Below are 13,735 nucleotides of genomic sequence, written 5' to 3'. Positions count from 1 at the left end.
AGTCACTATGGGTTGCTTTGTGGTCTAATTCAAATGAACTGCAGGAGGAGGATGAAATGTGACAATATCAAATGCTTTCTTGATTTGAGGCCGATCCAGATGCTTTTTTAATCACAGAAACACACAAAACATCCTGCAAACAATTGGAGGAAACTGTACAGACATATTTAAGTTATTAACATTAGCATTTGTAAATTGCTGAAACCCCTCTGGATAGGGGTCGTCAAGATTATGTGCTAATATTTCTAGCATTCAATCTGTTTCAAGGATTTCTTGCAATCTGTTCTGCACGAGTTAGAAATCAACAACCATCCTCCTCTCTAATCTCAAGAAGAGCCCATCCATACTCTTGTCAGACTCAATTTAGGAGACAATTAGTCTTGCTCAGCGCTAATGTATTGCTGTCCACCTATCTGCACATTCATTGTCTGTGCAGTGGGGTTATGTAGTGCAGAACACTGCAGTTTCAACTGTACATCGTACACTGCACTCTGGCACAAGCACCTTACATGTCAATTATATTTCACCCGTGTGTAGACTGACAGCAGTCAAAGACCCTGGGGCCAAGGTGACAATTTATGGGGCCCATTCCTTGTCAGATGAGCTGCCATCAATGCACAAGGGACCCAGTAGCCCATGTAAATGTGAGTTCTTGGATGAAACCACATACAGGACATGAATGACAGCTGTTTTAAGAATTGGCCCAACATTCAAGGGGCAACACGGACATTAACACCAGCTCTTGTAATCAACAGGGACATAAACAACAGCTCTTGTAATCAACACTAACGACTTCTTGGTGTTATAGTGTGAATTAGCTTCTAAAGGTAAACTTATTTTTAAAATGGGCCTTGGCGGATCCAAGGACAATGTCTCTTATGTATTCATTTATTTACAATAGGTTTGTTATAACTGTTGGCTGATGCCTTTCAGCCACTTCAAAGCATTGGAAGTAGTAGAGTACTGAACCACATGGAGTATTGGCATTAATAGAGTGGACGGGGTAGGGGATAAGAATAATGGTATCGGTGCAAGAGCAGCCTTTTTATTGGTTGATGCAGGGTAGGCAGAAGATGGGGTTAGTGAGGTTAGAATGGGAAAGTGAGAGGGTGCCCGTCTTGAAAGAGGCTTGCAGATACACAGCCCAGTAAGAAGATAATGTGGGTCTTCCTACAGAAGACTTGGAGCTCTGAAATCCTCAATGAAAAAGAGGGTGAGAGCTTGCTAAAGTACAAAACAATATAAAACACAAACTAATTCTTGCTTTCTGCTTTAAGCCTGGAAATGCGTGATAATACCACTCTTAAAAAAAAAAAAAAAAACGTGCGGCGTGTACAAGAAACACTATTCTAAGATTTTGGCTGAATGATATTAATTCACAACTTCCTCTTCTCCCGTGGACTTGCACATTCATCTTAGAATGCTTATGCATACATTGAAAAATAGCAGTCCTTAATTAGAAGTGTATTTTTGCAGTGGTTAACTTGGTGCAGCATAATAAATCAGCATCTGTTTCTTATGATATGGTAAATACATTTGTAAGCAAGGGTTATTTTATTTAACGCACTTCAAAGCTGCATTAAACACTGTTCTTCTCCACAGAATGATAGTAACAAATGAGCTCTGTAGTAGTTAAGCCACTACAGTGAGTATAGGTTGGAGAGGCAACACCGCTACACTACTGAGAAGAGGGAGCCATGTTAAAAGTAGATGTTAAACATCGTGTATTGTGGTTGTTCCAGAGTCCACAGAACAAAAGTCTCACTGCACTGGGTCTGGAACTGGACAAAAAGCGACTCACCAGACACTGGAAACAGAGAAAAGGGCCTGTTTTCGAGTCTTCAATAAATAACTTCTGCCTGAGGAAATCCAGTTGTCAATGGTAAGAACGGACCCAAAATTGGGAAAAGATTTAGACTGCTGGAAGGAAGTGTGTGCCAAAAAGAGCAGCCTGCCTCTGGTCGTGAGCACTTAAGAGTAACGGTGCTGATTCATGCTGACAAAGAAGCCAGAGGGCTATAAGGCTTCTCTCCACCTTACAGTGACCACAGAGTACATATTAAGACAGAGAAGAGGAAATCACTGGATTGCTAAATGCAGGGCTCCCACATGACTCTTCCTCACTCATCTCAAATGCTGCAGGGTCTCACGGCTATTCCTCATTCATCTCAAATGTGAATATCTCTGGGAAACTATCTAACGCCGTGTCCATTGATCAAAGGCTTGTGTTCTACTTTGGAAACACCCATTTGTTCTGCAAATTAATTCTGTGACCACATGCCTATGATGCCATTTTCGTCACATCAAAGAGATTTGTTGTTTGTCACACTGGTTTAGAAAACAGCGACTGTATAAGCGCCCATCACCATCTAAAACCAGATAAGCTCTGCAACCATGAAGACAAGTGCAGCTGTTTGGTGGGCCCCCTGTCTGTGGTATTTGGACCTCAACTCGAAGGAATTCATGCATTCTCCCCCTTGCTTTCAAAACATTGTTTTCACAAGACACCAAATTAGGTGAATGAAACATAACAGAATATTGTGAATACCATGCGTGAAGCAACCACACATTTAATTTCTTTTTCAAATGTGGTCACAAAGCAAGGCATTGCTCAGCTTAGTTGTCACTTCTTGTTACTAAGAAAAACACGCTACCCGACAACTTCATGGCCTAAGTTTTTTTGGGGGTGAAAAAAACCTGTAATGCCTAACCTATCACTTACTTTGAACGTGCAGTAGATACCGCTTTACTTTTCATCGATTTCTCTCTGACGGACAATGTTGGTTAATAAGTACAATTACTAGAGGACATTTGGTTTGCAACATGAACTATAGTTACACACCCAAGACAATGTATTGATTCCCATCTCCTTTAGAGACATTACCTTCATAATGGAGACTTGAGGATGGAACCTCATGGTTCATGAAACAATTTACATATTTTTGTTCAGCTCATTGAACGGCCTTCTGAATATCCTTACTACAGAGTAGTACCGCCGTTTCCATTTTAGGAAAAGAGAAAGACCCCTCTAGCTCAAACAAAATGCTAAGGGGCACTACTGCTATGCGTGGGGCACAGGTGCGCCACAGATACATAAAACAGCTTCATCTTGCCCAAACCGAGAGACTGCATGACGTGCCAAGCAAGCAGGGCAGTTCCCTGCCACCATCCCTCTGGTATTAGCATAATGTGTACTCCCACTGTTAGCTCGCAGTAGTCTAACTTCTACATGATGGCACTGATGTGGTGATCTAAATGTGTGACAAAAAAATACAATATTAAGTAGGATTTGTTTTTCCTTTCCTGTGGTGAAACATTACACGAAGGAAAGGAAAATTCGTGAAGAGCTCACTTTAAAACCCATTCCAGAGGTACATACCTGACTGTTCTTACATCCAGAGGCGAGCTTCTTCCCATCCGGAGACCAGGCAATGCTGAGCACCCAGTGGGTGTGCCCTAGAATAACCAGAGACATACAATGAAACATGGACAAGCACATGTATAGTATGTGACAAATGCGTTGCCAACTACTGCTGTGAGATCTGCGATTCCAAGAAAGTGTCTTCACCCGTTTCCAATAAGGCTTTTTCACGGGCACTCCCTACTAGCCCTGCTTAACAAATCAGCCACGACTCCAGAAACCTCTCGCTCTGCTACCCACAGTAAGCTGCATTCAGACCTGTTCTCTCTTCAAGTGGTGGTGATAGTTTGCTTGCTCCTCAAAGGAGCACTACCCAACTGTCTAGATAGGCACTTGCCTGATTTGGAATTGCTGCGGTAACCCAGGTCGCTGACATTTGTAGGCATCCTTTTCACCCACAATTTAGAAGAGGACGCAGCCCTGAATGCAGGCAAAGTGGTGGACAATGTAGCACAACCAATCCTCTCTGGAAAAAACTACCACCCTCAATTATGGCCCTTATTACACTAGTAAAAATGCTGACATTTTCTAAATATCTGTATGTATTTCAAGGGCTGATGCAGATACTACCTAAGGCGATGTTTCAGACTGGAGGGCCTGATAACCGACCTGTAAGCGGGGATTCACCGAGAATCAAACTGAACACTCTTAAACTGGGTGGAATGGCCCTTACCTAACTTTGAATGCCATTGTCTGATGGCACACCTCCAGCACCGACCACAATGGCTAGATCAATAGCTTCTTGTGAACGACTGCGGCTGGTGGCTTGCGGTACGAATTATAATGCGCTGCAAAAGCTCTTATCTCCACATGAAATGGGAGTGGGGAATAGCGCACTTGATCTCGCTGATGTGTAAGCTTGTGACCAAGAGGGTACTGAAATAAGGCTCTTTTCGGTCCACCTTTGGCATCTGCGTCTATCCAGCTTCTCACAATTACAACATAAACTGAGAAGGCTGGATGGACCAGAGAAGGCCGTAGAACACTGCACGATTTATACATCAATGATAAGCCCTTCAACACGAAAACTAAATTTGGGATTGGGCCAGCCAGTTCAATTTCAATGGCAAAATGTCGAAGACTGCAAAAATCTCGTGGTAGGGTTTTATCACTGACACTATCCACTCTGATAGCATTAATACAAAAGGGAAGAATGATCTCAGCTCTAAATGAGGACGTGGTTAGTGAAACGCAACCAGCACCACTGAGCATACAAGAGGTATGGGAGGGTGATTATGAAACAGAGTTTACAGATGCCAAATATAGTACCAAAATACACAAAGAAAGCAACAAGCAATGCCAGCTTCAGACTCACCCAATGTAAAATACAAGCCAGAACCTATTGTACCCACGACTGCCGAGTAAGATTTACCTGACCAAACTGGGGTACTCTCGAGGTGCCAACATAATGAAGCCACCTGGCTACACATACGGCGGACCTGCACAGTAGTAGAGACATAATGGAGATGAGTAGTGGACAGACGCACCAAGAGAAATGGTAGGCCCCACAGTTATGCAAACTGCAGGGCCTTGACTAGTGGAGCATCACCCTCCAACCAAAAAGGGCAGCATACGTTTTAGGTTTGTGGCCCCCTCGCTCCTGTCAGCAAACAGACAGATCTCATACACTGGCTACAAAGTGCAGCCTTCCATTCAAATATGGAAGGGGAATGCTGGGGTATGGACGTAGGTAGAAGAGAGTTGCATGAAGCAAGTGGAAACGGAATATATACTAAAAAAGACTTAAGTGAGTTGTGAGCAATTCCAAGTTAACCAGACAGGGCCCACACCCAACAAGCTGCCTCCAAACGAAGGAGTTTTTTGATGTAAAGGTCTTTGAATATCAGACTGACATGGTATTTTTGAGATCAACTGAGTGATGCTAGAACGTACACAAATTCACCAGTAACATGAACAGATCAGATATTTATACATTTTGTTGAGTCTGCGTGAATACTACTGTACTTAGAAAAGCCCAATAGAAATGGGGCTGAAGTAAACTGGTCAAAGTATACAAAAATGGGGAATGGAATAATTGAATTAATCTCAGCCACAAGTTAATAGTTGGGGCCCCATCCCACACTATCGTTATTTTGCACACCATGCTGCCTCAGTTTGGACCCAGCTATATGCAAATCAGTCCTGATCCTGGACCCCTGGGAACAGTCTAGCCTGAACTTCCAGGCCAGGTCCTTTCTGGAACTGGAACCCAAGTAACCTAGGACCGGTTTCATGCTAATTAGGGCTCATCAGCTAGATATAGTTTGGTTCCAGTAACAGTCTGCATGAGAACCATGCCTAGGCATAACAGTCCCATTTAGGGTGACACACTAAAATATACAAAAAAGGGACGGATATAATGTTTGAAGTCAAGTGATGCCCACTACTTAACTTCAATTTTCACCATTGATGTAGAGCAAACATTTAACAATGCATACTGTGTCAAGGAGAAAGATTTCGGGAAGGATGCCACAGGGAAAATTATTATTTTTTCCTCCATCTACACTGTATCCTTTTGAGCAAACACATGCATCTTGCACTGAAGATAACCCTTTGCTATGAAAAGTCATTGAGATTCAGCAGTACCTACAGACACTCAAAGAAACTATTCTTACATACTCATCACGCTTGTTCATAAAGTTGTTTGTGTATCATACAAAAATCAAACTACTGTGAACTGCTACATTATATGTACAAGATGTAGGAAGTTGGCCTGGTGTGTGGTGGACACCTATGATGTTGGCACCTTATACCAGGTCGAGGCGACCCCTATTAATGAATGTAGGCAGTGTCTATAAAGCCACGGCTCTCTAGAGGTAGCTGTGGATGAGCAGCCAAGACTTATCTAGGAGACATGCATAGCTTAGCAATACCACAATAGTCACACAGCAACTTATCACACATTAAAGGAACCACATATATATATTTACATATATACACACACACACACACACACATATATACACACACACACTCATATATATATATATATATATGTATATATATATATATATATATATATACACACACACACACACTCTAATAATTCAGAATTAGCATAAAAAGAAACAACAAGCATTGGCAAGAATTGGTGAAAAATAGTGAGGGCCCTAGGGGAGGGCCAAACCATATACTAAAACGGTGGAATACGAAGTGAAGTCCCCCACCCAAACTAGGTACCCCAAAAGGTGAGTACTTGAGTGACCTCCAGCGACCAATTAGCCCTAAAAGGGGATTTGGTCACCTTGGAAGGTGACCGCCTATCAGGAGGGGTCTCTGACGTCACCTGCCTGACCTGGCCACTTATATTCTCCCAGGGGCCTCTGCACATCTTTGTTTCAAGATGGCAGAATCGAGTGGCTACCTGGAGCAGCTCTGGGCACCACCCCTGGGGTGGTGATGGATAGGGGAGTGGTCACTCCCCTTTCCTTTGTCCAGTTTTGAACCAGAGCAGGGAATGGAGGTCCCTGAGCTAATGCAATCCGGTTTATGCAAGGAGGGCACCAAATTTGCCCTTCAAAGCAAACCTGTGGCTTGGGAAGGCTACCCCTCCCAAGCCTGTGTTGCCTCCCTCTCCCAAAGGAAATCCTTTGTTCTGCCTTCCTCTGCTTGAGCTGGTCAAGCAGCAGGAGATGCAGAAACCTCTTTGAGGGGGGCTGCAGCACGATCTGGCAGGAAAACCATATAAAACTGGTAGGAGCAGTACTGGGGGGAGGGGGTGCACTGAATCATGCAGCCAATACTGGCAACAGTATTGGGGTATGATTCCAACATGTTTCATACCATAAATGATTAGGTTTGGGGTTACCATTATGTAGCTGGACACAGATCCAGTACAGGGGTAAAAAGGCTTCCACGCTCTTCTGAAGTCCAGTGCAATGGAATGGGAGTTTGCAGGGGTACCGCTGCTTATGCAAGGGTGCCCTCACACAGAGGGACCTGCACCCTGCCCTCTGGGCTAGGAGGGCGTGCCATAGGGGTGACTTACAGTGAGCTGGTGCAGTGGCCTGTGGTGAAAGGGTGCATGCACCTTTTCACGCAGGCTGCACTGGCAGGCCTGCAGAAACATTTTGCATAGCCTCTCATAGGTGGCACAATACCTGCTGCAGCCCATGGGGGACCCCTAGTGTCTCAATGCCCTGGGTACCTAAGTACCACATACTAGGGACTTATAAGGGGACACCAGTATGCCAACTGTTGAGTGCACAAAAGTCCTAGGCAACCAAATCTGAAGGGAGAGAGCACTCTGGTTAGCAGGATCCTAGTGAAAACAGTCTGAGTATACTGATAGCAAGCAAAAAGTGGGGGCAGACATGACAAAGAGAGGATGTTTTCCTACACAAGGCAAAATCCATATTCAAATCCCAACAACTGTTAGTGAAGTATTTTTCACAATTCATGTACAAAGCTACCATGAAGGGTACCATTGCTTGCTTGTTTGATGTATTCAGTTTTGTCATTCCTTAGCCAACAAGAGCTTATGTTTGAGACTGAGTACCCATCCTACAGGCAGGGAAGGAAAACAGCTTTCTTGGAAATGTCTCCTTGAAAGACACATAAAATGTGACAGGATTGTTGGTACGCACACATTTAACAAATATAACAAGGCCATGTATTACACATGCAAAGCTAACTGGCACAGTGGGGCCGAGGGTGTTAAGGGTATGCTCATGATACACAGTATGCCATTCTATGCTGCAAAAGGAAAACAATATTTACCTGTGACAAGGGTTTTGCAGCTTAACACTGGCTCTAGATGTAATGACACTCCACACCTTTCTGGTGCAGAAAGGTGCTAACATTCAGTTTGAGTAGGCTTTTTGAACTTTCCATGCACGAGGTGGGCAGACAAGTCAGATCTAAAGACAACGGGTGTACACTATGGGACACTGTGATAATGATCAAAGTCATTTCCCCTCCTACTGCAGACATTCAAAATTATTAAAAAGACATAAAAGATCGTCTTCTAGGTCCAAACACAAGACAGAACAATCCACAGCAAATGAACTTAGAACAGTCCAAAGTGGCAACATTTGTGTTGTTGTGATGTTTTCTATAAAAATACACAGTTAATTGATTTAATTGAACCTGAAATTAGTTATAAAAAATGAATCATAAATATAAAGGCTAAACAGCCTCTCGCATCGGCTTTCTTGACCTGATTAAAGCTCCCCAATACTGACCTTTGGCTGTAAAATGGGGTGTTTCAGTCATAAGATCCCAGAAGCGCACGGTTGTGTCCCCTGAGCCACTCGCCAAGTATCTGAATGGGTTAAAATTGAGATTACATTATTTTTCGGATTAGACACTCTGTAGGGTAAACAGATAATGTACAATCACAACCTGCGCTAAGTGAGAGATCACATGAAAGTACCAGACGGTAGATACATTAGTTGGTTCCACTGCCCCGAGAACTCCAACCCTCAAAGCAAGTAGGGAACACTCAAAATTATGTTCAGGTTCAACAGCTGTTTCATGCAGGCTTGCAGAGCAACTTGACTTCCACATCAGTATCAATATATTTGAATTTATGCCAGACAGAAGCTGGACGACAAAACTAAATACTAGACGTCATTGCTCAAAAAGCAGATTGAAGATAAGATGGAGCTACACAATTCTGGAGCATCAATATGTATAAGTCAACAGTCATAGGCGGAAAATATTACAGCAAGACAGGCAGTGCAGAAAGGACAATAAGCAGAAGCCCTATTTAATGTGGCATTCATTTAGTATTGCTCTGCTACAGCAGTGGTCAAGGCTTCAATGACCTTTATGTTAAGGACTTGGATACATTGACAAATTCTAGCAATGGTCATTACATCATGATTAAGTCAAAGACCAATCTTGAGTGCTCACTATTTTGCACAGAATGATGTAAGCTTTTGAGAACAAGGATTATGTAGCCATTTTGTACAAGTGAACATGCAGGAAAGAACCTACTCTCTGAGCTGTGATTGCAAAGAGGGTAGGGGACATCTGTATAACAAAAGCACTGATATGATCCAACAAAGGCATCTTTGAAGCCCTTCATAAAGAGTCTACTGTTGTCTTCGCCAATCTTACTTTCCGGTAGGACTAAAGGCCACAGAAATGACTGCTTCAGTGTGTCCTTCCAAGGAGCTAGTACAGCGGGTCACGGCTCGAACCTTGAACACTGCCTGGGGCTGGTAAATGATGTCCAGGATACTTTCAGTCTCCTCACTCTGGGTGTCCAGAGTCTTGTCCAGGGATGTCACGATTTCAAGATCATTGACATAGAAGGCCAACGGAAGGGGATCTTCCTTCAGAACCAGAAAAACAAAGGCAAATTAGTCCTGCAAATAGACGAAAGATTTGAAAAAAAATACTACAGATTCCACAACTTCACTGTAATACAATTGTGTTTTTGTTGTTTTTAATATCAAAACAACAATATGAATAAAAAGATCATGAAAAAGGCACCGTTATCTATCATGATAATTTAACACTATTTTGTCAACCTTTGATAGCGCTCTTAACAACACACATTTTTGGATGACACAATATCCTCTGCTGACTATGAAAAGCTCCTTACTAACAGCTTCCAGACACACAGACAGGCAAACTGCAATTGATTCTAAACGGGGTCAGAATCCATTTTAATTGTTTTTAAAACCAGGATCATGGTTCAAGAAACATTTGTTTGGAAACTTTCTCCGTCCTTACACTTTAGAATTGGAACATTCTTTCAAACAATAGATATTTATTTTCTCACCAACCTTTTAGAAAAGCCATATTTTGATCTACAAATAATAATTCTAACAGTAATTATGGTGATGCACCTTCAGTGACTTTATTCTAGAGCAATGAAGGTTCCAAGCTACTGCGCACACCATAAATAGCAGAAGATGACCGACTTATTTTCAGGTTTCTTAAGGTTTAGTTTTCCTCTGGGACTGCTGTTCACTTGCCTCATCAAAATTCAATCAGCCCCCACAACTTTCTACAATCCAACAGTGAAACCATGGGGCTCAAATTTAAAACTGTAAGATAAATAAATATCCATATTTTCCAGTAATCTAGTTTGAAATATGCCCATTCACAGTTCCTTTGAAGGCCCAGATGCTGACTTTCAGCTGTGTACTATGCATAGTTATGTCACAGTCAATGCAATCAGACAACTTCTACGTACACATTTTTGCCAATCCAATTGATGACTGGGGTCAGAGAATTGGCGACTGAAAATACTTGCATACATTTTTAACAGAAGCAAGACTAAACAGCCCTCTTTCAGTGGTGTTCTAAAAGAGGAAATAATCTAATTTAGATGCACCCTTTTCTGAAAGGTTGACAGTTCCAAGTGTGTACAGAAGTATTCTGTCTTCCCTTACTCTGAAAACATGATCTATTATTACATTGGTATTACAAGAAAATATGAACTGCCAAACATTTGTCTGCTTGCTGCACCCTAAAATACTCTACTCAGTCTCTTTCTCGGTCTGTGCTCTTTACAAGTGAGAGGGACTGCATCCGTGTCTGAAGAAGTCATTCACGGTAATAAATACTAATGAACACCAGCTCTTCTGACTGCTCATTTTTTAGGTTCAGCCTAGACAGCGTGCTTGCGCTGTCTGTAAGACTGGAAGGAATGAGTTTCCGGGGTGGGGGTAGGGGGGTAGGTGTGTGTGTGTGTGTTACATTCTTTTGTGGATTTATATAGCATGAATTTGAGCCAGGTGTTGAATCATGTTGACTGAGGGTGAGCGTTTGAAAAGTTTCAACACTCCGTCCATCATTTTATTTTGTTTTGTGATGTTGCTTTGTGCGCCCTAAGTGGCAGGGGTATGCCCAGACATGGGTCCCTTGCTCGCTACGCCACTGGATTCCAGCTAGCCTGGCTGATGAATGGTGATACCCTGCAACTGGTCCCAGGATGCTTGTTTCTTTTTCCAGGGAGGACCTGGCCTAGCAATTCGGGCTGGACTGTTCCCATGGGGAACAGGGTCGAGACTGATTTGCATATGGCTGGGTCTATACTGGGGTGACGTGCCGAGCAAAATAACGATGGATTAAACCCAGATCTGTGACATGCGGGTGAGTGTTTGAAAAGTTTCAACACTCCGTCCATCATTTTATTTTGTTTTGTGATGTTGCATTGAATCCTCAACATCTGCTCTACATTATTCGCTGCACTCCGAGAAACTCACCCCATACTGCTTTGCAGGCATTCCTTTTACTGCACATTTGTGCACGTAACTCAGCCTGCAGTGGTCCTAGGACAATGTCACCACCACCAAAATATTTAGAACAATGTGTTTTTTCTGTCCAGGCCATCTTCTGGGTCATTCTAGTTAGGTTGGGGGGGGGGGGGGGGTTGATTATAACCTCTTCCACCATTCAATGTACATTTAAACTCTCCTGACTGGAACTTTTGCTTTTACAGCTGATAGGAGTTTGCGTTATAAGGGCCTTGTTTGTGATAATATTCTGACAACCCTGCTTGGCCTGCTAATGTGTAATGCACTAAGCCTTCCGGGGGTGATAACTGCCCCAAGGCACCACTAACTCAGTCAACCAGTGGTATTGCACCTTCTGCTGTGGACTCTACAGGGACATCTAGCCACAACCAGTGGCACTGCACCTTCTGCTATTGATTCTATGTCAGGACCGTAGGCTTCGAAATATGCTTTCTCTTTACTTTACTGACAAAACAGCAGCCAATGAAAAATAACAAAACTTTAAACTACAAATCCCATGAGCACGGAGTCAACCAATCATGGCTCTACACTGTCAATATAAATAGCCTAAACACTACAGTCTGTCCTCTTTCTTTGCTGCTGCAGCAGCCAGATAAGTGATGCATTTATATTGCGAATATTTTCAGCGCACATTCTTTTGTGTGTACGCGCATGTTTATTAAGCTTTGCGCTTTCGCATTTATTGTATCTTTACAGGGATCTATGATCCCCTTTTGTCATGATCAGCTGGCGTGGGGAGGAAGCCGGCCGAAAGTGAGATAATCTCTCACTCTTTTTGTTTCACGTGCAGTGCACGCGCGTTGAGCCGGATCGGAGTTTTCTTTCCGATCGGCTTAATGCGTGTGTCCCCGATGTGAGACAGCTTGCTCTACAAGTTATCGTCCACATTTTCGCCCGACGGGGCTGCAGGAATACGCATTGGGCTTGCCCCTGGGGGATTGATTACTTGCTTAATTTTTTTATTTGCTATTTTTTCAAAAGTGTATTCTTAAAAAAGGCAGGTGGCTCCCTCCACTAACAATTATTGCTGGCTATACAGCTTATAGCTGTTTCTCTCTGATTTATTCACCGCTTCAGGATTCCCCCTGCTAACTCCGCCATCCCTCCCAACCATTATTATGGCGTACTACACTGATGAGGAGGAGCAGTATCAAGAGCTGCAAGAAGTGCCCATTGAGCACCAAATGGAGGAACGACTGGTGGAGGCACTTGGGCATCATGTGCAAGACTCCGTGAATTGGGCCCTGATTCAGGCCTTGAAACCTTTTACCAACCTTTGGCCAATTTTGCCAGGAGAGAATTTTTGGGCAAAGGCAGTCAGCAGCCTCGCTTGCAAGCTGGAGCGTATAGGGAGGTGTTAGGCCTCTCTCTGCAACATTCTGGGGGGTTCATCTTTCTCTGAACTTCTGGCACAGGTGGCAGCTTCAGTGCTGCGTGATCATGAATGGGAGCTTCCTCCCTCAAGAAACACCAAATATATTTCCAAAGTCCTCCTTTTCACAATCAAGCTTGCATGAGCCAACGTCTTCTTAGTCAGAGTCGGATGACTCACAAATTCAGTTCCACGCAAAAAGCAACGCAAATCACGTCATGTTATGCCGGAAGCTCCAACTCCAGCTCTTATTCTCTCACGAAGATATAATACACCCACGTTCCACTGAGACGGTTTCCGTGGCTGAGGTGGCTCATTACGTGCAGGATAGGCTGTGCAAAAGCTGAAAAGGAAGTGCGCAACACTCTCAGGTCTGAATGCCCACGGCCTTCTTTAGTCGGCAAAGTAGCAGATACTTTCGAGTTGGATCCCAGTATGGTGACTTTTGTGAAAATTTGCTTAAGACCCCAAAAAAGGTCTGGATCGTGCTTGACGTGGTTGCCAACATAAGCTATTGGATATGTCAGGCCCATTGACAAAAATCCTGGATCTTGCTATCCAGTCTAAGAAAACCAACACCCCTCTGGAGCCAGAAGTCGTGCTGGAATGGGCACAGCGAGCTATCCGTCTTTTGGGCAATGCCAACTGCGCCATGTCGACGGAACACAGGTGTTTTTTTTTTTTTTTTTTTTTGTTTTAATATGTCTAGATCCCAAATTGGCAGAA

At 43.3% G+C, this 13,735-nt stretch overlaps 1 protein-coding gene across 2 annotated transcripts in view; it reads right to left on the bottom strand.

Moving 5' to 3' along the window:
* Positions 1-13,735, bottom strand: part of NLE1 (notchless homolog 1) — a 158,837-nt gene that overhangs the window by 102,324 nt on the left and 42,778 nt on the right. For both annotated transcript variants that reach the window (XM_069226354.1, XM_069226355.1), the window contains 3 exons: positions 9,485-9,702; positions 8,605-8,684; positions 3,380-3,456 (listed from right to left, as the gene is read on the bottom strand). In XM_069226354.1, the coding sequence (XP_069082455.1) occupies positions 3,380-3,456; positions 8,605-8,684; positions 9,485-9,702 (375 nt within the window). The remainder of the gene's footprint in view (positions 1-3,379; positions 3,457-8,604; positions 8,685-9,484; positions 9,703-13,735) is intronic.

Source organism: Pleurodeles waltl, chromosome 3_1 (genome assembly GCF_031143425.1).
Source record: "Pleurodeles waltl isolate 20211129_DDA chromosome 3_1, aPleWal1.hap1.20221129, whole genome shotgun sequence".
In the NCBI taxonomy this organism is placed as follows: Eukaryota; Metazoa; Chordata; class Amphibia; order Caudata; family Salamandridae; genus Pleurodeles; species Pleurodeles waltl.
This window is presented reverse-complemented; position numbering and strand designations above follow the sequence as displayed.